General features: G+C 37.8%; 1 protein-coding gene across 3 annotated transcripts in view; it reads right to left on the bottom strand.

Moving 5' to 3' along the window:
- stag1a (stromal antigen 1a) overlaps positions 1–26,565 on the bottom strand; it is a 291,842-nt gene that overhangs the window by 72,161 nt on the left and 193,116 nt on the right. For all 3 annotated transcript variants that reach the window (XM_051923034.1, XM_051923035.1, XM_028794702.2), the window contains 7 exons: positions 23,215–23,373; positions 22,759–22,879; positions 22,185–22,340; positions 21,591–21,687; positions 20,425–20,501; positions 8,450–8,654; positions 1,842–1,993 (listed from right to left, as the gene is read on the bottom strand). In XM_051923034.1, coding sequence (XP_051778994.1) covers positions 1,842–1,993; positions 8,450–8,654; positions 20,425–20,501; positions 21,591–21,687; positions 22,185–22,340; positions 22,759–22,879; positions 23,215–23,243 — 837 coding nt within the window. In that variant the 5' untranslated portion in view covers positions 23,244–23,373. The remainder of the gene's footprint in view (positions 1–1,841; positions 1,994–8,449; positions 8,655–20,424; positions 20,502–21,590; positions 21,688–22,184; positions 22,341–22,758; positions 22,880–23,214; positions 23,374–26,565) is intronic.

Below are 26,565 nucleotides of genomic sequence, written 5' to 3'. Positions count from 1 at the left end.
GGGTTCATTGTAATTAGGTCTTTTGAGAATTGAAACACAGCATTTATACATATACACATATATAGAGTACATATATTTCATTGGGTACTTTATCCTCCTCCATATCGGTACTACGTAACAAAATGTATTACTTGTAAAATCCCTTGAATGGCTCCCTGAACTCTTCTCCTTTTTCAGAACAGAAACAAGTTGGCAACAATTTTTACTCTAAATTTTTTATGGTAGCGTCGGTGCATAGATTTTCATTCAAAATCCTCAGTTCAGATTTAAGTCAAACATTGGGATTTAGTTTATTACATTGTCATGGAAATTGCCCTGTGTCATAAAATGCAATGTGGGTTTCTTTATATGTTTCGTACAAAATGGAGCTACAGAAAGAATCCAAAAATGAACACTCATCACCGTCCTCCTGAGCTGACCAACAACACTAATTTTTCAGCGACAAGTTTTATTTCTTTTTTAAAGGTGGTGACTATTCAGTTTAAGTGTGAAGCTAAAGAGTGCAAAACATTGATTACTAAATATCACAACAACAAATGTGGGGTGCCACTGATTCCACCATCACCTTACTGTTTTGCTACCTAGGGACAAATGAACTACATATGGGAATATCTAAGATATCCCGTCATTCAACACACAATGATTCATGGCAGGTCCACCTGGGGTTGCTCTCAGGAAATGAAATTTTCGTATGAAATTTCACTGTAAACTATAACAATTTCCTATTTTATATATGGACCTGTCTCTAACAAAGCAAATATGGAACATTCTAGGACAGCCTTCTTGGTTTTCTTCACACTCTAAGCGCTGGCCCTTATTTCCCTACTTTGATACGTTAACAAGAGACTATCTAACATCTACATAGCTTAATGTGACAAAGTAGAGCTAAATTCAAATCCAACCACATAAACTGAGCATAATACTAATGACCCCAAGTGTAGCCAAGTTTAGGAGTATTAAAAACCTCATTCAGTATTATTTCTCATGTGTCATCTATAACAATAAGAAAAAAAAGTGTATAAAAATGTGTACTGGTGCCTAGTAAGAAGGAACTATTCTCTGGTAATACAGTTAGTAACAAAAATAACTTTTAAACAGTTGTATTATGCAGGAATGGATATATATTAACAAATTAAACGAAGTTGACCTGACAAAACATGAAATATCTTTGGTTCACATTGCCTGCAATGAAATATAATTCAAAGTGAAATTAACAAATCACTGCATTTTTTATAATTTGCATTTTCCATACTGTCCCAACTTTTCCTGATATGGGGTTGTAGAATGTATTTAAAATATCTATGACTCAATGTTTAAACTATAACACCAACATGAAATAAAGAGGAGAGTTAAAAACAATGAAACATTAGAGAAATTTAACAAAAGGCTGTTGCTTTTGTGTTTAGAAATTTTCTTTGCAAAATTAACTATGCTGATTATTCTAAAGTTACTACTTATAAATTTGTGCGTTAAAAATATTAGAATTGGAATTGCTCTGTAATTTATATATTTAAGATACTTCAAAAATTAAGAAAATAACTAATTCTAAAGGTAAACCTTTTCAATATAAACTAAGACAAGATAAAAGAAGAAGAAAGGCTACTACTAAATGGAAACTTGTTATCAAAAGCAATAAAGAGCTTAAGGAGAATTGCAAGTGTGTGAAAAATAAATGTTACCATCAATGTTTGCATTAAGTACGCAAACTTTTTGTCAGAAATATAAACCTTGTGGTAACAAAAACACAGCATGGGATTGGGAGATCTGAAAAAACAAATAAATACTACATCACAAAAATATAAACTAAAATGTTACAGCAATGTGCAAAAATCAGACCTTACCTCTTTTCTTTTCTCCAAAAGAAGCTCTAATTTCTCATTTGCCCGCTTTCCAGCTATTTTGTTTCTCTCTGCCTCATACTGCCTCTGTGTGTTGTCTTGGTGGATGCTCAAGTTCAAGGCAACATTGACAAGTGCTGTCATAAGCTTCATAGCTACAAAAGCAAAATCCAAAAATTATAAAGTTAAGCATGCAACAAGCTTACACCATTAAAAGGTTCACAGAAATAATATAGATACACTGCTTTATATGTATACTAAAGGAAAAAAAAAACAGAAATGCCTGCCAGCAGTATGTTCCAGCATTGCCAGGCACTATGGATTAAGTAACTTTACTACAAGTACATTATGTACCAAATGAAGGAAAAGTTTCAGACCACCAACAAGACAGTTGTCCTTCCAAGATCTTATCACCCTGAAGTGGCCACACAAGAACAGGACCACATGTATTTTTGCTGAAACTAATGGAAGACATGATGGTCACATCAATGACAGTTCAAAGAAATACAGCCTTCATGCTGCTAGTCTTAAAACAAGATGAGTCAGCTTGCGGTAGACTACCTGGAACCTCTGCAGTTTAAAGACTGGAGTAGAGGATGCAATTATCCATCTGATCCACAAGGCTTATTCTCACCTGGACAAAGGAGGCAGCAATGTAATGATTATATTTTTAAATTTCTCCAGTGCCTTCAATACCATCCAGCCATCCCTGTTAAGAGGTAAGCTTGGATATATACAGATTGTTAAGTCTATGATGTCCTAGATAATGGACTACCTGTTGAGCTGACCACAGACTGTGGGATTCATGGACTATATTTCTGATATAAATGTATAAAGCCAGACAGAATAAAGATGTTTCAGGTAGAAACCTTTGTGCAAAAAGAATGGTCTCCAACTTAACATTAGCAAAACCAAGGAACTGCCTATTGATTTTCACCACACCAAAGAGGCTCTCTGTTCGTCCACTATTCTTGGAGTGGATGTAGAGGTGGTGCACTGGTATGAGTACTTCGGAATACTCATCAATGACAGGTTGGACTGTAACACAGAGGAAATATATAAGGCCATAAGGACAGAGGAGACTATTTTTTCATAGGAGACCGCATAACTATAATATTAGTAGTGACATCCTTCACATCTTCTACAACTCTGTGATGTCTGGTGCAATTTTCTAGAATGTGGTGTGCTAGGCTGGTAACATCTCTTCAAGAGAGGCCCACCAAATTAATAAGTTAATTAACAGGGCAGGCTCAGTTGTGGGACATACTCTGGATCATCAGAATGTAGTAGCAATGGACAGAATGAAAACAAAATAGTGCTAATATGAACAACTTGCAGATCTACTCTCTGACACACTAACACTGCGTACTTTCAGCCAACAAATTATTCAACAGAAGTGTATCAAGAAACACTACTGGGACTCCTTTATACCAACAGCAATATGCCTGTATAATGCCTCACTGTGACAGTAACTGCCAACTTGGCCACACACATATACCTGCTGTGGTCACAACTTTATTGAAAAATGATGGTATGTAGGTATGCTACCTTAACTAGATTTCTCTCCTAACTAACTACAGAGAGAACCTTTGGTATGCTCTGTATCACTACAACCAGATATGTGAACTCTGCCTACTAATGGCTCACAATTGTAGATTCAGAAGCTTATTAGTCCCATATGCCAGAGGACTCAAATAGGTGTGGCTATAAGAGATGATCACACAGGATGCTGATGGACTGAAAGGCAACTAAGGTCATAGTTCACAGATACTACTTACCAATTATTTTTGTTTTTGTCCTGGATTCTTTCTCTAGACTTGTCATTTGTTAATATTTATTTAAGCAAAGAAGGTTGAAATTTCAGTCCAATGTTGAGTGATCTCTTACTTTTTTCCATGAGTAAATCATTTAAGCTTTTTCTTTAACTAATTTAAGATTAATCAAAATTACATCAGGATTAAATTTAGGCAAAAATGTATATGCTTTTAGCAGCAAAACTTTTCTACCCACAGAAGGATGTAGGAAAAAAAAAACGTTATTATACAGTATAATTACAGGTAATGCACAAAAACTGGCCAGAAATGTTAAACCTTAAAATAACTAAATGTACAAAACTCAAAAAAGAAAGTGGCAATATCCTGGAAACCAAGCAACCAAGTATAATAAACACTCTTCAATCTTAGACACACTTAATTCACACAGACCTATATCACATCTGCAGCAATAGTAAATTTTTAGCTCAAAGGGCTGACATTTACTAGAAATTCTAATGTTAGTTTAGGTTGTGAGAATGGTTCTAATAAAAGGATAACACATTAAAAAATAAGTACTTTCTCAGGTGAATTAATTAAAAATTTTCTCTTCTTTTCTAACATTATAAAGTATAGTGCATTTTGTTGCCATTTCTAAGAGGCAAGTTACACCTCATGGTAATCATGATGAAGCAGTGAGTTATTACATTAACAATGTTTATCATAACAGTTCTTTTCACAAAGGTATTCAATCAAGCAAACAAACCAAAGAGGGCTATAAGAAGGTAAGTATCTATGGTGGCCTCAGTGATGTCCATTTATCAGGAAAGATTGTAATCCAACAGGATGTAAACCAAAGGTGTATCCAAATATGTAACCAATGGATCTTGGCTCATTAGTCAATTAGCCCAGGACAAGAGAGTAGTGCTTGATATATCATGTTGAGCTAAATTAAAACATGCTTGGTAGAGACTGAGGAAGAGTATGTTCTAACTAAATTTGATTTCAATTTGTGTACACCATGCAAGAATGATTTTCAATCATGATCTAAAAATCAATTTTAAGATCTTTGATTTAGCAACTAAAGAAAATGCAGATTAAGTGGAGATGAACAATATATTATTTTGAGTCTTTATTTTAGGTGGAAAAAAAGTGGAGATGTAGTTAATACTGTTGGCCCATAGTTCAAAAGTAACAGGGCTTGAATCCAAGCCAGGATACTGTCTGTGTCAAGCTGACACATTCCCCAAGTGCAGTGTAGGTCTTCTTCCCACATCCCAAAGAATGGGAAGTTAAGTTAACTGGGCCACTCTTTGACAATAATGACCTTATAAATATACCCATTGTTACTGTGTGTGGAGGAGTTTGAAATGAAATACACTGGAATTGCATTCTGGGATGGCTCTTTTCAATGATGTCGGGATATATGCTCAAGCTCTGTTGATTACAATAATAGAGATAAAAAAAAAATGGTGAGATGTATTCAGTGTTATTTCTTGTTATCCACATGTGTATACTTTAGAAAGCACTGGTAATGTTTTACATTTCCAGTTTCTTTATTAGTTCTGTGATTTGGTAATTGCAACCCAAAAATAAAACAAACACTTAGATATTTCCCCAATTTATTCAGCCCTGCCTAATTGTGATTTTCCTGACAGATATTGATTGTAGTTTGATTTGCGAAATAATTCGTCAATCTTTAGTTCAGTATTCACTGTTTAAAAGATTTAAAACACAATGGAGCATTACCACATGAGATAACATCAAAATATTAACTACCTTATACTCAAATGCAGGAATGATGTTTTATTACACTTTTTAATTGGCTTAGAGCAAAGAACAATCAAACAAAGAACAACTATCACCAAAGCTGTGACTTGAGGCTCAGGAGTATAACGTAAATATTTCACAATCTGTAATCAATATAACATTTACTGATATTCAGCATTTAGCTTATAAATTGACAAACCACAGAATAACTATCAAAAAAGGATCACTAAATATAATAGAAATATTAACAAACTTGTGGCTGGTACACACAGGAATTTCTGAGCCAGTTTGCTCAGCATGTCAAATTAGCCAAATAAGGATTGAATAATCAAATTAAAAAAAAGTAAATATTCAAATACATTCAAACAGATTAATAATGCTGGGTGTTACACATGTTTATACTTGCTTTTTTATATTCTGCTATTATTGTAATGGCAGCAGCAGTAGCTACAGCAAGAACAAAAAACAACTTTAAAAAAATTCTAGTGGTATTTGGGAAACTTATTTAAAAATAAGAGTAATCAAAATCCCAGGCAGAGTTATATTCCATTTGCTTTAATTAGAATGCAATATCATTAAACAGCAGTTAGGGGTCTTAGGTTTAACAGTAAATGGGACAAAATCAGATGCAAAATAATTATTTTACATAACTGGAAAAGCATTTAGGAAAACAGCTCTGAGTATAGTTGTGGCAGAGTCGTCATCCAGACCAAATCTTAAGACAGGCCTTTCCATCTTTGTGAGCGGACACTAATCAATAAGAATTTTTAAGTTTAAATAATGTAATTCCTATTGCACCTTTTTAGTAAATCATGGATTTCAAAATAAATGCACAGCAGAGATACTGACGCACTAATCAATCAAGTTTAAAGAGATGATTTACAATAAGAGGCCAGTGCCACTTTGAGAAGCAAACAAGTTCACATCATCAGAGCAGACCTCGTTTAGACGCCACATAACAAAGATAACCGAAGAACAGAACAATATTACGCCGAAGTCTCCAAAATAATAATAAAACCAATCAATAAAGCCAATAAAAGCATTGCATGCTTTAGAATATACTATACACACACTATAACACCACCACACTGGACATCACAATAGTGCATCACCAAGCCAGACAACATGTATGTATAAAGCAAAAGAGACAACACAGCGGCTAAGCGACATGTGGTAACACAAAGCTAAAGAGAAAAAGACCAAACTAAACCTTGTCCTATACGGAGCTGCCTCAGTACAACTCGGTTAGGACTGTCCATGCCCAGATCATCTATAGTGATCAAACTTGGCCTATGATATTCAGTGTGACTCTGTTCAGCGTCTTCCCACATATCATTTGATAGCTGAACTCTTATCAATATGAGGATCTTCTGGTACAACATCATGTAGACAGTCATATAATTAAAGAGCAGGGGCAAAGTCCGGCATTTTGCAAGATCTACAATGCATACTTTTAAAATTAATGCGGTACGCTTTGTAATTATTAAAGGTCCAAATTGGTGACTTTGGACATATGTTTAACCTCCTGCCGAAGACGATGCTGAATTACTGTCTATGGCGATTAAGCAGTTTAGGCATCATATGTAACGATACATATTAGAAGGGCACCTATCAATCAAAAAAAAAAAAAATCTATTCGGTTCTTTGTGAATCTACAAGTGCAGACAGTATGTACATTTTATACTCGAGTATTTTTTCCTCATTAAAAAAAATTTTAATGGATGGCCCTTGCGGTCTAATTATGTAGGTAAGGCAGGCCTTAGGTAAGGCCCCCTGAGGCCCGCACACAGCAATGGGATTGGGGCAGAAGAAGAAAAAAAAACAAAAAAACACATGTTTTGAAGGGGTCTAGCTGTAAATTTTAATAATTAAGGAAACTATTTAAAATTACAAAAAGGCTGATTATAGAAGTGAAGTGAAAAAACAGATACTGTAGCTTTACAATGCACGTCGGGAATAATCCGACGCCAAACCGAGAGCGGGTGAAATAAACAACCGTTCTTTTAAAAATAAATGTCAGCTTCTGCCTTTTTAAAATAACATTAAATTCAAAAAGCTATATAAGATTTGACAGCCCTACTGGTCAGAAATGCTGCATAACATATACACTAAAGCGGAGCCTTTGCAATTTGCTAAATGCATTGTTTCAAATCTCTGTTTCAATCTGAAATCAATTTGTCCTTCAGCCATGTACTTGGGGAGGAAAATCAACTGACTGCTCCGCCTTCTGAAACAATAATATTTAGAGTTTGGATTGTTTAAATATTGTTAACAGCAGGAAATATTACCCATTTTATTTTATGTCTTTTAATTGACACTTTGTATTAAAGAAGGTTGAACCAGCAGTTCCAACTTGGAGACTGCTATTATTTAACATACTGTAAGTGTTTAAAGTAATATACAAGCATAATTGGAATATATGTAGATTATTGTGACACAACAAATGGAAAAAAATAAATATTTCTGCATGTCATCCAGAGACATTGACAGGTCATAATAAGCATTGATGCAAGATAATCTGGATCTGGAAATGTTATTTATCCATTGTTTATAACACAGAATTAATTAATAAACCAGTAAATCATTAAGATATAAGGGGATACTGTACATTTTGCTTAGATCTAAACTTTATGCACTCATTTCACTTGGGAAAGCACAGAAACAGCAAGTAGCTCAGCAGAGATTGCACACACAGTTTTACAGATTAAGGTCATTAGAATACTGCTTTAGGGAGCAAGTAGAATTTATATACTTTGTGCAAACTAGCACTTCAGGGTTGAAACATTTTGTTGTTCTGGACAAAGGTTTAACTATTGAATTACTGATTAGCAATCGTAGCACTGATCAAAACATTGACAACAAAGAACATTGATTTTAAAATAATTCTGTTTAACAATTGAAGGGGTACTTTTATTATCTGCCACTTTTCTCCTATAAGCTTCTTTCCGGTGAGTATATTAATTTTTTCTTAATTAAAACATTTTGTGATAATTCTTGCAACAATTGTCTAACATTTAAAAAAAACAATAAAAGATATTTGACAGCTGTTGAATTTTGATTAAAGGAAAATATATCATTGATATCACCAACCTGCAAGTGTACTGGTATGTCTGAAAGCTCGAACTTGGGAATCTGAAAGTCCAGTCAGTAAAGATATAACAGTGTCCATCATGTATTCATCATAAATTATGCTGTATTGACACTGCCGAATTAAAACTCCAATAAATTCACAGAAGTTGGAACGAAATTTCTTCCACTGAGGACCTGGCATGGTGAGTGGATAATCACCACTGTCCTATAGACAGGAAATGGTATGGCAAAAAGGAGAGAGTTATTAAGTAATTGTGTTTTTTATTGCAGCAAAACAGGTTCTGAAAATAACATTTATAAATGTCCTAATACATAAAACATTATAAATAATTAAAAACAAGAAACATCGATGCATGTATGTTGCAAAACATAAATTATCAGAATAAACAATAATAAAATGCATAATGGTGTATAATAGTTACAGTAATGTAAAATGTATCACAATATAATTCAGTTTCAATAGCATACAGCTATTCAAACTTTATCTTCCTTTCATTTTTATAATATGCAGCACTGTCTCAAAACAAAAGCACTGCATTAAGAAAATCTGTTACCTGTTTATATTATGCTCTGATTTTTCCTATATAACAATACTAAGGAAAAAAAATAAAAATTTTTTTACATGTTGTAAGCTAATGACTTTTGTTTTTGCTGAAGTGCAAACCGAGCATCAGAATGGGGCAGAAAGGTATTTAAGTGACTTTGAACATGGCATGGTTGTTGGTGCCAGACAGGCTGAGTATTTCAGTAACTGCTGATCTACTGGGATTCTGAAGCACTACCATCTCCAGGGTTTCCAGAGAATGGTCCGAAAAAGGGAAAATATCCAGTGAGCAGCAGTTTTCTGGGTAAAATTTCCTTGTTGATGCCAGAGATCAGAGCAGAATGGCCAGACTGGTTCATGCTGATACAAAGGCAACAATAACTGAAATAACCTGAACACAAAACATGATGAACCTTGAAGCAGATAGGTTACAGCAGCAAGAGACCACACTGGGTGCCACTCCTCTCCTCTCAGCTAAGAACATGTAACTGATGCTACAATTCGCACAGGCTTACCAAAATTACCAATCGAAGAATGGAAAAACGTTGCCTGGTCTGATGAGTTTCAAGTTCTGCTGCGACATTCGGATGTTGAGGTGGCATCAACAACATGAAAGTATAAGGTGTGGGGGATATTTCTTTAGCACACTTTCGACCCTTAGTAACAACTGAATATCGTTTAAATGCAACAGCATACCTGAGTCTTGTTGCTGACCACGTTCATCCCTTTATGATCGCAGTGTACACATCTTCAAATGGGTACTTCCAGCAGGATAATGCCACAAGTCACAAAGCTCAAATTCTCAAACTGATTTCTTGAAAATGACAAAGAGTTCACTGTCCTCAAATGGCCTCCAGAGTCACCAGATCTCAAACCAACAAAGCATCTTTGGGATGTGGTGGAACGGGAGATTTGCATCATGGATGTGCAGCTGACAAATCTGCAGCAATTGTGATGCTATCATGTCAATATTGGCCAAAACCCCTGAGGAATGCATCCAGCACTTTGTTGAATCTATAGTATGCCATGAAGAAAATGGCAATTCTGAAAGCAAAAGGGGTTCCAACCTGGTACTAGCAAGGTGTACCTAATAAAGTGGTCAGTGAGGATACCTTTAATTAGAGTTTTGTTTGTAGGATCACATAGGGTGATTTAATTTTACATTATTAAGTTGCCAATGAGGACATTAACATCGTAGAATGGTTTCACTGGGGTGACACTATAAACTTATAAGAGATCCTTTTCCTCTTTTGTTATTTACTTAAAATTAGGAACAATTAATTTTACTTTATGAGGTGAAGATCACAAATGCGTAGAATCTGAAAGGTATTTATCAATGTTGACCTTATGGGTTAAAAAAAGACAAACTATTGCTTACACTGACTTAGATATTGTAAGAAAAAAATATCTGAAGTTTAATTAGCTTGAATACTAAAACTAATACTGTAAAATGCATTGTTAATGTTAAGACAATTTATTCATGTAGTAAACTTAATATTTTATCTTTTTTATATTTGTGATAAAATCGCTAATGAGGAACAAAATATTTTTTTGCAATTCATTCATATGAACAGAAATTGAATTTTTTAAATTAGATGTGTATTAATCTTTTAGAGTTATTATTACCAAGACTAAAGAGTTACACTTTTTTTCCCCACATAGTGTACTTAAGCTAAAATCTGGCTTTTTTCCCACATGCCAAACCATTCTATCAGCTGAACAGGCAACTAAAAACTTAGAGAAGAAAGCACTTGACACATGAGTCTGATCTTGTGCTTAAGGAATGATCCTGTACAAAATACTGATTCACAATAAATTGTGAAAAAAAACTATTGTTCAATCTCTAATAATAAGTGACATACTATTATATTGTTATGTTGAGCTGCTGATTACCACAAGTTGTCAATCCCAAGTCTGCACATATACATCAGAAAATTTCTTTTCTTTTGGTTTTCCAATTGGAGCACAGGCTGGTCAAGTGATTTGCTCATGGTCACAAAGTGACAGTAGCAGGACATGATCCCATAACCCCAGGGTTTTAAGTCCAAAGTCTTAACCACAAAACCACACTGCCTGCCATACATTTCAAAGTGTTGGATCAGTGCTGCCATCTATAAATTAGTCTAAAAGTATTCACTGTGTGGTAACTTTTTTTTTTTTTTTCAGTCCTCTTCTAACCGATTTTGCAGAGCCGTTGTAGTGTAAATGGCCACATAAGCAACAGAAGGGGAGAGGGGGAAAAATAAACACGCATGGTCAAGGCTAGTACTTTCTAACAGCTGGACATTATGGAGAATCACAATTTTTAAAATTATCCACTTTATTTTTTTTAAATGTACTGTACTGATGTAATGTATAAATCTGTGATGTGGTAGTTTATGTAAGTTGATAGTTCATGTATATTTACTATACAGTATGTTACAATCTCAGAAATACAAATATGTAATACAGTATATAATAACTCAGGGATTTTGATACCATATACAGAAAGTGAAAATTGAAACATTATGCTAGGTTTACCCCTCCTTTAACCACCACCTTATCGTGGTGGAGGGGTTTGCGTGTCCCAATGATCCCAGGAGCTCTGTTATCCGGGGCTTTATGCCCCTGGTAGGGCCACCCAAGGCAAACTGGTCCTAGGTGAGGGATGAGACAAACAGCGGTTAAACAAACCTCCTATGATGGAAAACAATTTTGGACGGCGTTTTCCCTTGCCCGGACGCGGGTCACCGGGGCCCCACTCTGGAGCCAGGCCTGGAGGTGGGGCTCGATGGCGAGCGCCTGGTGGCCGGGCCTGCACCCATGGGGCTCGGCCGGGCACAGCCCGAAGAGGCAACGTGGGTCCCCCTTCCCATGGGCTCACCACCTATGGGAGGGGCCAAGGAGGTCGGGTGCAGTTTGAGTTGGGTGGTGGCCGAAGGCGGGGACCTTGGCGGTCCGATCCTCGGCTACAGAAGCTGGCTCTTGGGATGTGGAATGTCACCTCTCTGAAGGGGAAGGAGCCTGAGCTAGTGCGCGAAGTTGAGAGGTTCCGGCTAGATATAGTCGGACTCACCTTGACGCACAGCTTGGACTCTGGAACCAATCTCCTTGAGAGGGGCTGGACTCTGTACCACTCTGGAGTTGCCCCCAGTGAGAGGCGCCGAGCAGGTGTGGGTATACTTATTGCCCCCCCAACTTGGAGCCTGTACATTGGGGTTTACCCCGGTGGACGAGAGGGTAGCCTCCCTTCGCCTTCGGGTGGGGGGACGGGTCCTAACTGTTGTTTGTGCGTATGCACCGAACAGCAGTTCGGAGTACCCACCCTTTTTGGAGTCCCTGGAGGAGGTGCTAGAGGGCATACCTTCTGGGGACTCCCTCGTTCTGCTGGGAGACTTCAATGCTCCCGTGGGCAATGACAGTGAGACCTGGAAGGGCGTGATTGGGAGGAATGGCCCCCCCGAACTGAACCCGAGCGGTGTTTTGTTATTGACTCCTGTGCTCGTCACGGATTGTCCATAACGAACACCATGTTTCAAGCATAGGGGTGTTCATATGTGCACTTGGCACCAGGACACCCTAGGCCTCAGTTCGATGAACGACTTTGTGGTCATGTCGTCGGACTTGCGGCTACATGTCTTGGACACTCGGGTGAAGAGAGGGGCGGAGCTGTCAACTGATCACCACCTGGTGGTGAGTTGGCTTCGATGGTGGGGGAGGATGCCGGTCAGGCGTGGTAGGCCCAAACATGTTGTGAGGGTCTGCTGGGAACGTCTGGCAGAGCCCCCTGTCAGAAGTAGTTTCAACTCCCACCTCCGGCAGAACTTCGACCACATCCCGAGGGAGGTGGGGGACATTGAGTCCGAATGGGCCATGTTCCGTGCCTCTATTGTTGAAGCAGCTGACCGGAGCTGTGGCCGTAAGGTGGTCTGTGCCTGTCGTGGCGGCAATCCCCGAACCCGTTGGTGGACACCGGCGGTGAAGGATGCCGTCAAGCTGAAGGAGGAGTCCTACCGGTCCCTTTTGTCCTGTGGGACCCTGGAGGCAGCTGATAGGTACCGGCAGGACAAGCGGAATGCGGCTTTGGTGGTTGCTGAGGCAAAAACTCGGGCGTGGGAGGAGTTTGGGGAGGCCATGGAGAATGACTTTCGGACGGCTTCGAGGAGGATTGTGGTCCACCATCCGGCGTCTCAGGAAGGGGAAGCAGTGCAGTGTCAACACTGTATATGGTGGGGGATGGTGCGCTGCTGACCTCGACTCGGGACGTTGTGGGTCGGTGGGGAGGAGTACTTCGAAGACCTCCTCAATCCCATTAACATGCCTTCCAATGAGGAAGCAGAGCCTGGGGACTCAGAGATGGGCTCCCCCATCTCTGGGACTGAGGTCACTGAGGTGGTCAAAAAACTCCTTGGTGGCAGGGCCCCGGGGGTGGATGAGATACGCCCGGAGTTCCTCAAGGCTCTGGATGTTGTAGGGCTGTCTTGGTTGACACGCCTCTGCAACATCGCATGGACATCAGGGACAGTGCCTCTGGATTGGCAGACCGGGTGGGTGGTCCCCCTCTTTAAGAAGGGGGATCGGAGGGTGTGTTCCAACTACAGAGGGATCACACTCTCAGCCTCCCTGGAAAAGTCTATTCAGGGGTCCTGGAGAGGAGGGTCCGTCGGATAGTCGAGCCTCGGATTCAGGAGGAACAGTGTGGTTTTCGTCCTGGTCGCGGACCAGTGGACCAGCTCTATACCCTTAGCAGGGTCCTGGAGGGTGCATGGGAGTTTGCCCAACCAGTCTACATGTGTTTTGTGGACTTGGAAAAGGCATTCGACCGTGTCCCTCGGGGAATCCTGTGGGGGGTACTCCGAGAGTATGGGGTACCGGCCCCCATGATAAGGGCTGTTCGGTCCCTGTACGATCGTTGCCAGAGCCTGGTCCGCATTGCCGGCAGTAAGTCGAACCCGTTTCCAGTGAGAGTTGAACTCCGCCAGGGCTGCCCTTTGTCACCGATTCTGTTCATAACTTTTATGGACAGAATTTCTAGGCGCAGCCAGGGGCGTTGAGGGGGTCCGGTTTGGTGGGCTCAGGATTGGGTCACTGCTTTTTGCAGATGATGTTGTCCTGTTTGCTTCATCAGGCCGTGATCTTCAGCTCTCTCTGGATCGGTTCGCAGCCGAGTGTGAAGCGGCTGAGATGAGAATCAGCACCTCCAAATCCGAGACCATGGTCCTCAGCCGGAAAAGGGTGGAGTGCCCTCTCAGGGTTGGTAGCGAGATCCTGCCTCAAGTGGAGGAGTTCAAGTATCTCGGGGTCTTGTTCACGAGTGAGGGAAGAATGGAGCGTGAGATCGACAGGCGGATCGGTGCGGCATCCGCAGTAATGCGGGCGTTGCATCTGTCTGTCGTGGTGAAAAAGGAGCTGAGCCGCAAGGCAAAGCTCTCAATTTACCAGTCGATCTATGTTCCTACCCTCACCTATGGTCATGAGCTATGGTAGTGACCGAAAGAACGAGATCGCGAATACAAGCGGCTGAAATGAGTTTCCTCCGCAGGGTGTCTGGGCTTTCCCTTAAAGATAGGGTGAGAAGCTCAGTCATCCGGGAGGGGCTCAGAGTAGAGCCGCTGCTCCTCCGCATCGAGAGGAGTCAGATGAGGTGGCTCGGGCATCTGATCAGGATGCCTCCTGGACGCCTCCCTGGTGAGGTGTTCTGGGCACGTCTAACCAGGAGGAGGCCCCGGGGAAGACCCAGGACACGCTGGAAGGACTATGTCTCCCGGCTGGCCTGGGAACGCCTCGGGATTCTCCGGATGAGCTAGAAGAAGTGGCCGGGGAGAGGGAAGTCTGGGCATCTCAGCTCAAGCTGCTGCCCCCGCGACCCGACCCTCGGATAAGCGGGAGACAATGGATGGATGCTAGGTTTAAGACCACAATCTTATTTCCTTGACATGCGTCTGGTAAATGATGAAAGAGATGATATAATTTAAATAATTACAAAAGACTTTTGTAAATTACTAGAATTGTATTTATATAAAAAATGGCACAAGAAATTCCCATTAGTGCAGCACTTGCTTGGATCAGGGACAAAAAAGTCTTGTATTGTGCATGCTCTAAAGCAGGGGTATCCAACTCCGGTCCTGGTGGACCACAGTAGAGCTGCAGGTTTTCATTCTAACTATCTTCTTAATTAGTGAGCCCCTTTTGCTGCTGATTAACTTGTTTTGCCTTAGTTTTAATGGTCGTGACTCAAACCCCTTAGAGTTTTTCTTTTTCCTTAATCAGCTGACAAACTATAATGAGACACAAAACAAGCCACCATATGACCACCTAACCTGAAAATAAAGAAAGGTGAAGGTCTCGGTCATGTTGGTCTGCTCAGGTCACCAAAACATTTTGACGGTGGTCTTAGAAAAACAAAACATCTACTGTGCAGAATGAGAGCAGCAACAAGTCATGATATTCAATAATGGCTTTAATTAACAGCAAGGATTGGCTTCTCATTAAGAAACTGGTTGGAGTGAAATTGGCTGGAGTTTGATGTTCCAATTTAGCTGGGCATCTGTTGGTTTATTTCTGTCTGGCTGCCATTTAATGAGGAAACAAGTCAAATTCAGAGGATTGAATCCTTAAAACAGGGCTATTAAAATGAAGGGAAAAGGAGTTAATTAGCAGTGAAAATTGCTTGCTGATTAGGAAAAGGGTTAGAATGAAAACCCGCAGCCTACCAGGACCGGAGCTGGACACCCCTGCTTCAAGGATGGCACTGTTTCAGTTGGTATAAAAAAGTTAGTGGAATTACCTCTCTTTGTGGGAACATGCATTTGCAGTGCACACTACTCTGCTTCTTGTCAGACTAAAAATAGTCAAAATATCTCCACACTAGTGAATTCCCCTGATCCTTCTTTTCAATAATGTCACTGTCTTTTAAGCCTTGAGCTGTGTCTGTTGGGGTGTCTATTTCGGTAACGCTGATTTTTTTTTGAGATTTCATTAACATTTTCTGTTGTCATTTTCTCTTTTATTTCGCTCCCACTCCTGACATACAGGCATTCACTATAGAGTTAGATTACTGCCCAAAGTTCATGTGCAAGGAAGACATTTTATAATCACGAGTGACATTATGAGAGCATTTTACAAGCACAAGTTAACTCCATAGTGTACAGCTGATGCAGACCAAACATTAGCACGCATGTTACTGCCACCTGCTACTATGCTCAGCACTGTGTGCATCAACCTAACCTGACGTGGCTGTAAACTCTATTCCAGCCACATGACTGGTTTGGTACGGCACTAGTCTCATTATCATTGGCTTTTTGTTGTCCGTCAAAACATGAAAGTAATGAGTTCTGTCGACTATCGACCATGTCTTATATTTCTATCGAGGAAAAGTTATTTCGTGATAATTAACTTTATCATTTTATCGCCCAGCCCTACTTAATATTAAACAAATTATTCACAATACATTTGCCAGTTTTACAGGATTTATTCAATTAATTAGTATAAATGGTTTGCCTCAAGGTAAACAAACACAGTTTTATGAAGCAAATAGATGTTACTACAAATGAAACAACTGTTCTCCCCTATAAGACATTGCTATGGTTGCTACCATTTACTTTATAAAAAAGTTTTAAAAGATATATATATATATATATATATATATCTATACACACACACACACTGTGTGTATGTATATATATATATATATATATATATATATATATATATATATATATATATATATATACAGTGGAACCTCAGTTCACGAATGTCTCGGTACACGTACAAATCGGTTTACGACCAAAAAGTTCGCCAAACTTTTGCCTCGGTTCACCACCACACACTCGGTATACGAACAAGCCAGGTTCCCTTTCGGTTTGTACATGTTCAGTCTCTCCCTGTGCATTTCCTGTGCAGTAAGCAAGAGAGAGAGCGACAGCGCGGGACACACACACAGGCAGCACACACACAGGCAGCGAGAGAGAGAGACAGACGCGCGCACACACACAGGCAGAGAGAGAGCCGCGCACACTCACAGGCAGCTAGAGAGAGACAGATGCGCGCACACACACAGGCAGCGCGAGAGAGAGACAGACGAGCGCACACACACAGGCAGCGCAAGAGAGAGAGGCGCGCGCGCACACACACAGGAGTGCGCTAGAGAGAGACACACACACAGGCGCTCCAGGCTCGCAACAGAGAGAGAGAGAGAGAGCGAGCGAGCGAGGGAGGGAGGGACGCATAAGGTAGAGAAAGCTTGTTTTTGTTTTCAGTTGTTTACAGTGATCGGTTCATAGCCTGCATTGTTGCAATGTTACTTTTCTTGGTGGTTTATTAAATTACGGATTTTTCAAATGTTCATTTTTTTACCCTGTGCTTAAAACTCATTAAAAAAAATGTGTTTTTAGCGAGCGGTTCCTAGCACTATAGCGCGAACTATTGCAGTGTTAGTTTTCACTGTTGTTCAAGGTTTTCTCAGTGTTATTCAATGGTTTTACATTTAATTTACTATTACGCTGTGCATTTTATGGTATAAACAACAATATTTGTGCTTAAAAATTTAAAAAATATATATTTACATACAGTTCGTACGGTCTGGAACGGATTAATTGTATTTACATACAATCCTATGGGGGAAATTGCTTCAGTTTACGACCAGAGTTTTGGAACAAATTATGGCCGTGAACCGAGGTCCCACTGTATAGTCCCACTGTATATATTATATATATATATATATATATATATATATATATATATATATATATTTTACAGGTACTGTTCATAAAATTAGAATATCATGACAAAGTTGATTTATTTCAGTAATTCCGTTCTTAAAGTGAAACTTGTATATTAGATTCATTCATTACACACAGACTGAAGTATTTCAAATGTTTATTTCTTTTAATGTTGATGATTATAACTGACAACTAATGAAAGTCCCAAATTCAGTATCTCGGAAAATTAGAATATTGTGAAAAGGTTCAATATTGAAGACACCTGGTGCCATACTCTAATCAGCTAATTAACTCAAAACACCTGCAAAAGCCTTTAAATGGTCTCTCAGTCTAGTTCTGTAGGCTACACAATCACGGGGAAGACTGCTGACTTGACAGTTGTCCAAAAGACGACCATTGACACCTTGCACAAGGAGGGCAAGACACAAAAGGTCATTGCTAAAGAGGCTGGCTGTTCACAGAGCTCTGTGTCCAAGCACATTAATAGAGAGGCAAAGGGAAGGACAAGATGTGGTAGAAAAAAGTGTACAAGCAAAAGGGACAACCACACCCTGGACAGGATTGTGAAACAAAACCCATTCAAAAATGTGGGGGAGATTCACAAAGAGTGGACTGCAGCTGGAGTCAGTGCTTCAAGAACCACCACGCACAGACGTATGCAAGACATGGGTTTCAGCTGTCGCATTCCTTGTGTCAAGCCACTCTTGAACAAGAGACAGCGTCAGAAGCGTCTCGCCTGGGCTAAAGACAAAAAGGACTGGACTGCTGCTTTCTGATGAAAGTAAATTTTGCATTTCCTTTGGAAATCAAGGTCCCAGAGTCTGGAGGAAGAGAGGAGAGGCACAGAATCCACGTTGCGTGAGGTCCAGTGTAAAGTTTCCACAGTCAGTGATGGTTTGGGGTGCCATGTCATCTGCTGGTGTTGGTTCATTGTGTTTTCTGAGGTCCAAGGTCAACGAAGCCGTCTACCAGGAAGTTTTAGAGCACTTCATGCTTCCTGCTGGTGACGAACTTTATGGAGATGCAGATTTCATTTTCCAACAGGACCTGGCACCTGCACACAGTGCTAAAGCTACCAATACCTGGTTTAAGGACCATGGTATCCGTGTTCTTGATTGGCCAACAAACTCATCTGACCTTAACCCCATAGAAAATCTATGGGGTATTGTGAAGAGGAAGATGCAATACGCCAGACCCAACAATTCAGAAGAGCTGAAGGCCACTATCAGAGCAACATGGGCTCTCATAAAACCTGAGCAGTGCCACAGACTGATCGACTCCATGCCACGCCGCATTGCTGCAGTAATCCAGGCCAAAGGAGCCCCAACTAAATATTGAGTGCTGTACATCTCATACTTTTCATGTTCATACCTTTCAGTTGGCCAACATTTCTTAAAATCCTTTTTTTGCATTGGTCTTAATTGATATTCTAATTTTTCGAGATACTGAATTTGGGAGTTTCATTAGTTGTCAGTTATAATCATCAACATTAAAAAAATAAACATTTGAAATACATCAGTCTGTGTGTAATGAATGAATCTAATATACAAGTTTCACTTTTTGAATGGAATTACTGAAATAAAATCAACTTTGTCATGATATTCTAATTTTATGACCAGCACCTCTGTATATATACACAGTATATATATATATATATATATATATATATATATATATATATATATATATATATATATATATATATATATATATATATATTTATATTTCTGCAGTACATTAAACTTACATAATTTAAACAGAATAGCACATAGCTTGTATAAATATAGCAAATTAAGTGAAACACACTATTGAGATTATACTTTTGAATACTGCCTGCAATTTTAACAAGGCCATAAAAGCCCTAGAGAAATTCACAATCTACCATTCTTATTACATGACTGACGAATTATATTAAAAACAAATATCTATCTATCTATCTATCTATCTAAATAACAAGGATGTTTCAAGATTAATGGTTACTGTTTGCTTAATGTAAAAATCCAAATGGTGTACTGAATTAACTAAGTAAATTTGAAGTAAGCTGTTACTTGAAAATATATTCGTCAGTTAGGGCATAACAAGCTACATGATGTTGTGCCATTTCACACAAATCCTTAAACATTCCCATTGTACAATGAGAAGATATTAAAAATGTTCCAAATACAATTAAAAAGTTCACATTAGGGGCTGTTAAAACAAAATGTAACATTGAATAAGACTTTTATAAATGTTTTGTCATTTTTCCTTTTTTGAACACTTGTAGTAGATAAGATGCAAAAAGAACTGAGCAAACAAAACAGATCAAAGTAAGAAACATTCAGATATTTTAGATTGCCCTGTTACTACAAAAACTCAGGAGGGTACCTTACACTGCTACTACATATTACTTTTCAAAGTAGCGTTCACTAAATATGGAACATCTTTAAAATACATTAACTGGTTTAGTGACTGATGAGCAGAGTATTTACAATTGCCTCCCTAGCTTTACAGTATTTTCTACTGTATTTCAGTAGTTACACACAATGGATAATTGTCCTTTACATTATATACTTAGATAGTAGAGATTCTAGAAAAGAATGTTAAAATAAAGATAATGAGTCAAGATGCATTCTCTTTGAGTGTACTGGATGTGCTTCTGTATGGTGACATTCGCTATCAATGAAAATCTCTACTACAAATGAAAATATATTTAAGCAATTTTAGATTACAACTTTGGAATTTCCCAAACTTGCCTCATCAAATTCTTCTGTCATTTTTCTGATGATTTCTGCATTTTGCATGTTCCTGAACATCTCAATTCGTACAGTTCCTTTACAGAAAAAAAATTAGCAAAATGTCAAACAAAACAAATAAACACACACACACACAACTGCAGTGAATAAAATTCATCAAAAATGCACAAGTAGATTTTCAAGTGAAGAACTGCGCAAGAAAAAAAAATTATTTATGACATTTTCATAATATGAACAAACAATATAAGTCTGTTCTGTACTCCAGTAGTCTACTGGTACATTTCACACAGAACTACTTTAATTCACATTTAATCAACAAAAAGTTATGTCTCATAATGAGATTTAGAAATGTGGTTGAACTACAATACTAGAGTCATAAAAACCCCACTAAACATACTCCAAACACACACAAGCCAGAAAAATGTGTTTATGAAAAACCTCACAAATAAACACATTTTGGCATACAACATTATCTGCATATTTGTGTTGAGACACTAGGCATGCAATGTGACCTCCACCTGTATGTTTTGAACCACCTCTTAATTTAACCCACTTAGTTTTAATAAAGATTTGCACAGTTCTCATAAAACCACACATTAATTGAGCTTATTGTCTCTTTGATGTTCCCTACACAATAACAAACCAAACCACAACATCTTTTAATGCAGGTTATAACACTTTGTTTAGTGAAAATAACTATCTAGATGGGAGCCAATTCACAACCTGATTAGAGTTAAACTGGACGTGTGAACAGTCATTATAAAGTTGTTGTTCCTTTGCCCTCATAAACAATATAAATAAAGCACCTCATATTTTTTATTTATTGAATGCCTTTAAAAGCTGAATTTAAGGGTTTTGGCTTGCTAAAACTATTAGTGATTTACAAACATTTTAACAATGTGATATCACTTACAACATCCCTCACCTAGCATAACAAAAGGATTTAATTTGTGTGCAACATTTCGTGCACTGTAGTAAAAATCATCCAAGAATGAGCTATAGTTTCTCTCAATGGCAATGCAAGGTCCAGTAAAATTAACTAAGGAACTAATTAATTGAAGACAAGATGTGCATTAAATTGACAGTTAAACTATTACACAAAATTAGCTTAATGGTCATCAATCATTATTAGATTCATATTTGTCATATACCTATTTAAAACATACCTTTACACCCAGAACACTGAATAAAGAAGTTGATCAGATCAAGAAGTGCTATATCTCTATCTTGCTTGTAGGACTCAATCCAATCGTCAACAACACTCTACAATAAGCAAAATCCTATTAAAATACATACATCAGAAAATACCAGAAAAGAGAAATCGACACATGCTTAACACATTTAAATTAAAAAGTAGAATTTAAAAAAACAGATGTGTTTGAAGACTTAAAACTAAAAGGAAACCAAGAATAAAGGCAAGTATTTCAAATATAGTATATTGGGAGAAGGATACTAAGGATAGAGCTGCCAGGGAAGAGAAAGAGGAAGGCCTAAGCGAAGGTTTATGGATGTGGTGAGTGAGGACATGCAGGTGATGGGTGTAACAGAACAAGATGCAGAGGACAGAAAAATAAGGAATCAGATGATCCGCTGTGGCAACCCCTAACGGGAGCAGCCGAAAGAAGAAGATGAAGTGAATCTGGAGACATAATATATAAACAGAACAAAATAAACCATAGATAATATATAATGGTTTAGTTTTTTTTTGGTTTTTTTTAAATATAAGACTAATTAAAGTCTTACCATCGTTATTAACTGACCTGCATGGCACTTTTGCCCATCTTCACAACTTCAAACAGTGTGATGGGCTCTCCTTCTCCATTTTGCTGGGGAACACCATTAGCTTTCCTACTCCCCCTAGGTCCTGAAAACTGGCTCTTTTCTGCAGGGGATTTTCGAGGCTTCTTGTTGGCAGACTATAAGAAGTGAGAAAATACATTACCTTTGACATTTTTTTTCCTGTTAAGTACATACTGAATAACATTTAGTTAATAAAACAATTGAACACTTATTTACTGACTAAGGGAAGAAGAATACATGAAACTTTCAGATGGTCTTTTCAAACTCATTTCTAAAACAAAGAATGATTATTATGGAATGTCATTCTAACACACCAATCCAGTTTAGGATCACAGGATGCGAATGCCTACTCTGGCAGCACATATACCCAATTCAGGAAGCACCTCTAGATTAAGCAATTCAGTTTTGTATATTTTTTATACTGTACATAGTCAGTTTAACACACTGTGCATTAACAGACAGAATTGCAGAAAAAAATAAACAAATGTCAATGTTTTTCCTAATACATTCAGAGCAGCATATACAAAAACATACCGGTGGTCTACCGGGTCGTCCTCTTTTTCTCTTGCCTTTAACTTCACCAGTATCCTCCATTTCACTCATGGTGACACTCAAACTTACAGTTTCCACCTGGCCAGACTCATTTGTTGAGTCCCTATAAAAATAAAGTATATTTTACACCCAGACAGACATAAATTTTACATAAGTGTATAATTGTATAATTATAAGTGTATGTATATATTTAACACACACACAAATACATATGTATATACATACACATGACATCCTTAAACACAATGTCTTTAATTTTGAAACTGAAAGATGTTGATTATTAAAGCATAACATAATAAATGTAGTCAACAGTAATGTGAAAAATGTATATAAAGTAAGCTATTCAGTTCTTTTACTCCAACACGGGAGTAATGTATTATTTCCTCTTTTAACACTACTAGTGATAAATTTATAAGGCAGAGAGGCAAATACACTTACTGCAACACAGGTAATTCTGACGTTATCATTGTTAAAAAAACAGCTTTTCAAATTCACACAGTAGCTAAAGTAATTCACAAGTGCTTTGGAAATTCGTTATTGGAGCTTTTTGAAATAGTTTCTCTTGAACTCTTCAAGGCAGACATGACCCGATGTAATCTAAAACAAAAACAATGAAAATTAATTTTAGCAATACTATATAGATCTTTATGAAAATCCATTGAGAGGTGTTTTTTTAAGTTCAGTAATATTAAGTCCAAACATTAAATAAAAAATTTTTATACTTTAAAGTCCAACATAAACAACAGAGACCCCAACTGGTACTACCATGCAATGCAATCTCTAGAAGAGCTGACATGTGTAATAAAAAAATAACCAAGGATATTTAGCTGAAGAAAATACAATTTTAGTAATGTTACACTATTTTCTGCTGTGGAATTAACAGGTTTCAATATTATTTTAAAAGAGTAAACTAATGGTTTGCTTTGTATTTTTTCCTCAGTGTATTAAAACAGTTACGGTACTGCATAACTACTAAGGTGACCAAATATTTGAAAATGCCATGTAATTTTCTTTCATTTTAATTTCAACAAACAAGACTTATTAAAAAACTAAATAAATAAAAATCACAAAACTACCAATTGGCATAAGTTTTATTAATATGATATTGCATAGAATGATTCTGAAATAAAAACATACTATAAAGAGCAGGCCAATTCTGAGTTTTATTTCATACATACTACTCAAAACAGATATAATTTTCAAACAAAAGCAACTTTAAGTCAATTTACTTTTTTAGATTTGTAACACTTCATTTTTAAAACTGCATCATGCTGGAATTGAAAGGCTTGTGTTAAAACACAGATCAAGAACTAGAGATTTTTCAACAAACAATTTTATTATTATAATATCATCAAAAACAGCATTGGTTAGGAGCCCTAAAGCAAATACACTAATGACTTATGTCAATGCATAATAATTAATGCATAAGTCACCAATGCATTACTGAAGCTGGTGCTTCATTACACCACTAGAGGCAACATGATCCACAAACTGTTTTAATTTTCACTGAGATGAAAAAATTAATTACTACATCAAACTTTTATAGTCTTTCCTTAAGATTATGAAAGTGGTAATGCAGAGAATGGTAAAAAAGTTTAAGCAGGTTGTAAGATTCAGCATGAATTCAAGGTGTATCATTGTTGTATTATTAATTAAATGTAATAAATAAGTAACATTACACTTTCAAACTGGCTACAGTTATTAAAAAATAGAATAAATTAAATATTTTTGGGTACAGTTTTAAAAACTGCTGATATTCTAAAATAAGATACTCTAACTTGAAAAATATATTACAGGAATAACTTGTGAAATATACTGTATTATAAAAAGAACAGAGCTTGGTACTATTGAAAAGCAAAAGGTTAAACTGTAAACAGATTAGGTTGCCACTAGATGGCTGTATATTGTAGGTAGATCAGATTTTAGCACAACTTTAATATTACAGTAGTTTCACTTCCAGCTGAAAAACAGAAATCTAGTACAAGACACATTTTGCATATTTTAAATTCAATGTGTTGCCAGCAGAGGGGTCTACATGATAACAAGTATCTGAAACACACAACAGCAAGTTCACAGATATGCAAACACAATGTGTTATACAGTAAACAGCATGCTGTAGTACATTTAACAAGACAAGAGATAAATGAGAAAATGTAAAGGACTAAAATTATGTTTTAAGATCTTCACATAATGAATTGTATTTACAACTAAACTACTGAAGGTGGAAATATTTTAAGAAATGGGGAAATACACTGGTACTTTTACACTTATATCTGGGCAAAATCAACGGGCGTTCAGGATACAATTACCATAAAAAAAAAAAAAAAAAGGTAGATTTCCAAATATGTGTAAATCCACTTTTCATTGTCATGCTTGTGGTTAAATAAATTAATATTTAAAAAAAATATATATATATTTGAGGTCTTGCAATTTTGCACTGAGAGGACATGGCGGACGTTTGCCGACTGGCCAACCAACCTGGTAGGTACCTGGTTTCTGGCAGGTAACCAACCACTTAATAATCAGATTGCAATTAAGACTTAAAAAGAATATTCTATACACACTATACATGTGTGTGTGTGTGTATATATATATATGTATATATATATATATATATATATATATATATATACACACACACACACACACACGTGTATATATATATACAGTACTGTGCAAAAGTTTTAGTCACGTGTGAAAAAATGCTGTAAAGAAAGAATGCTTTCAAAAATGGAAGTGTTAATCATTTATTTTCATCAATCAACAAAAATGCAATGAATGAACAAAACAGAAATCTAAATCAAATCAATATTTGGTGTGACCACCCTTTGCCTTCAAAACAGCATCAATTCTTCTAGGTACACTTGCACACAGTTTTTGAAGGAACTCGGCTGGTAGGTTGTTCCAAACATCTTGGAGAACTAACCACAGATCTTCTGTGGATGTAGCCTTCTTCACATCCTTCCGTCTCTTCATGTAATCCCAGGCACACTCGATGTTGAGATCAGGACTCTGTGGGAGCCATACCATCATTTCCAGGACTTCTTGTTCTTCTTTATCGCTGAAGATAGTTCTTAATGACTTTGGCTGTATGTTTGGGGTCGTTGTCCTGCTGCAGAATAAATTTGGGGCCAATCATACCCCTCCCTGATGGTATTGAATGATGGATAAGTATCTGCCTGTATTTCTCAGCATTGAGAACACCATTAATCCTGACCAAATTTCCAATTCCATTTGCAGAAATGCAGCCCCAAACGTTCAAGGAACCTCCACCATGCTTCACTGTTGCCTGCAGACACTCATTATTGTACCGCTCTCCAGCCCTTCGACAAACAAACTGCCTTCTGCTACAGCCAAACATTTCAAATTTTGACTCATCAGTCCAGAGCACCTGCTGACATTTTTCTACACCCCAGTTCCTATGTTTTCGTGCATACTTGAGTCGCTTGGCCTTGCTTCCACATCAGAGGTATGGCTTTTTGGCTGCAACTCTTCCATGAAGACTATTTCTGGCCAGACTTCTGCAGACAGTAGATGGGTGTACCTGGGTCCCACTGGTTTCTGCCAGTTCTGAGCTGATGGCACTGCTGGACATCTTCCGATTTCGAAGGGTAATAAAGCTTGATGTGTCTTTCATCTGCTGCACTAAGTTTCCTTGGCCGACCACTGCGTCTACGATCCTCAACTTTGCCCGTTTCTTTGTGCTTCTTCAAAAGAGCTTGAACAGCAGATCTTGAGACCCCAGTCTGCTTTGAAATCTTTGTCTGGGAGAGACCTTGCTGATGCAGT

The sequence above is a fragment of the Erpetoichthys calabaricus genome, chromosome 2, assembly GCF_900747795.2.
Source record: "Erpetoichthys calabaricus chromosome 2, fErpCal1.3, whole genome shotgun sequence".
Lineage (NCBI taxonomy): Eukaryota > Metazoa > Chordata > Cladistia > Polypteriformes > Polypteridae > Erpetoichthys > Erpetoichthys calabaricus.
The sequence above is the reverse complement of the archived record's forward strand: the minus strand, read 5'-3'. Positions and strand labels throughout refer to the sequence as shown.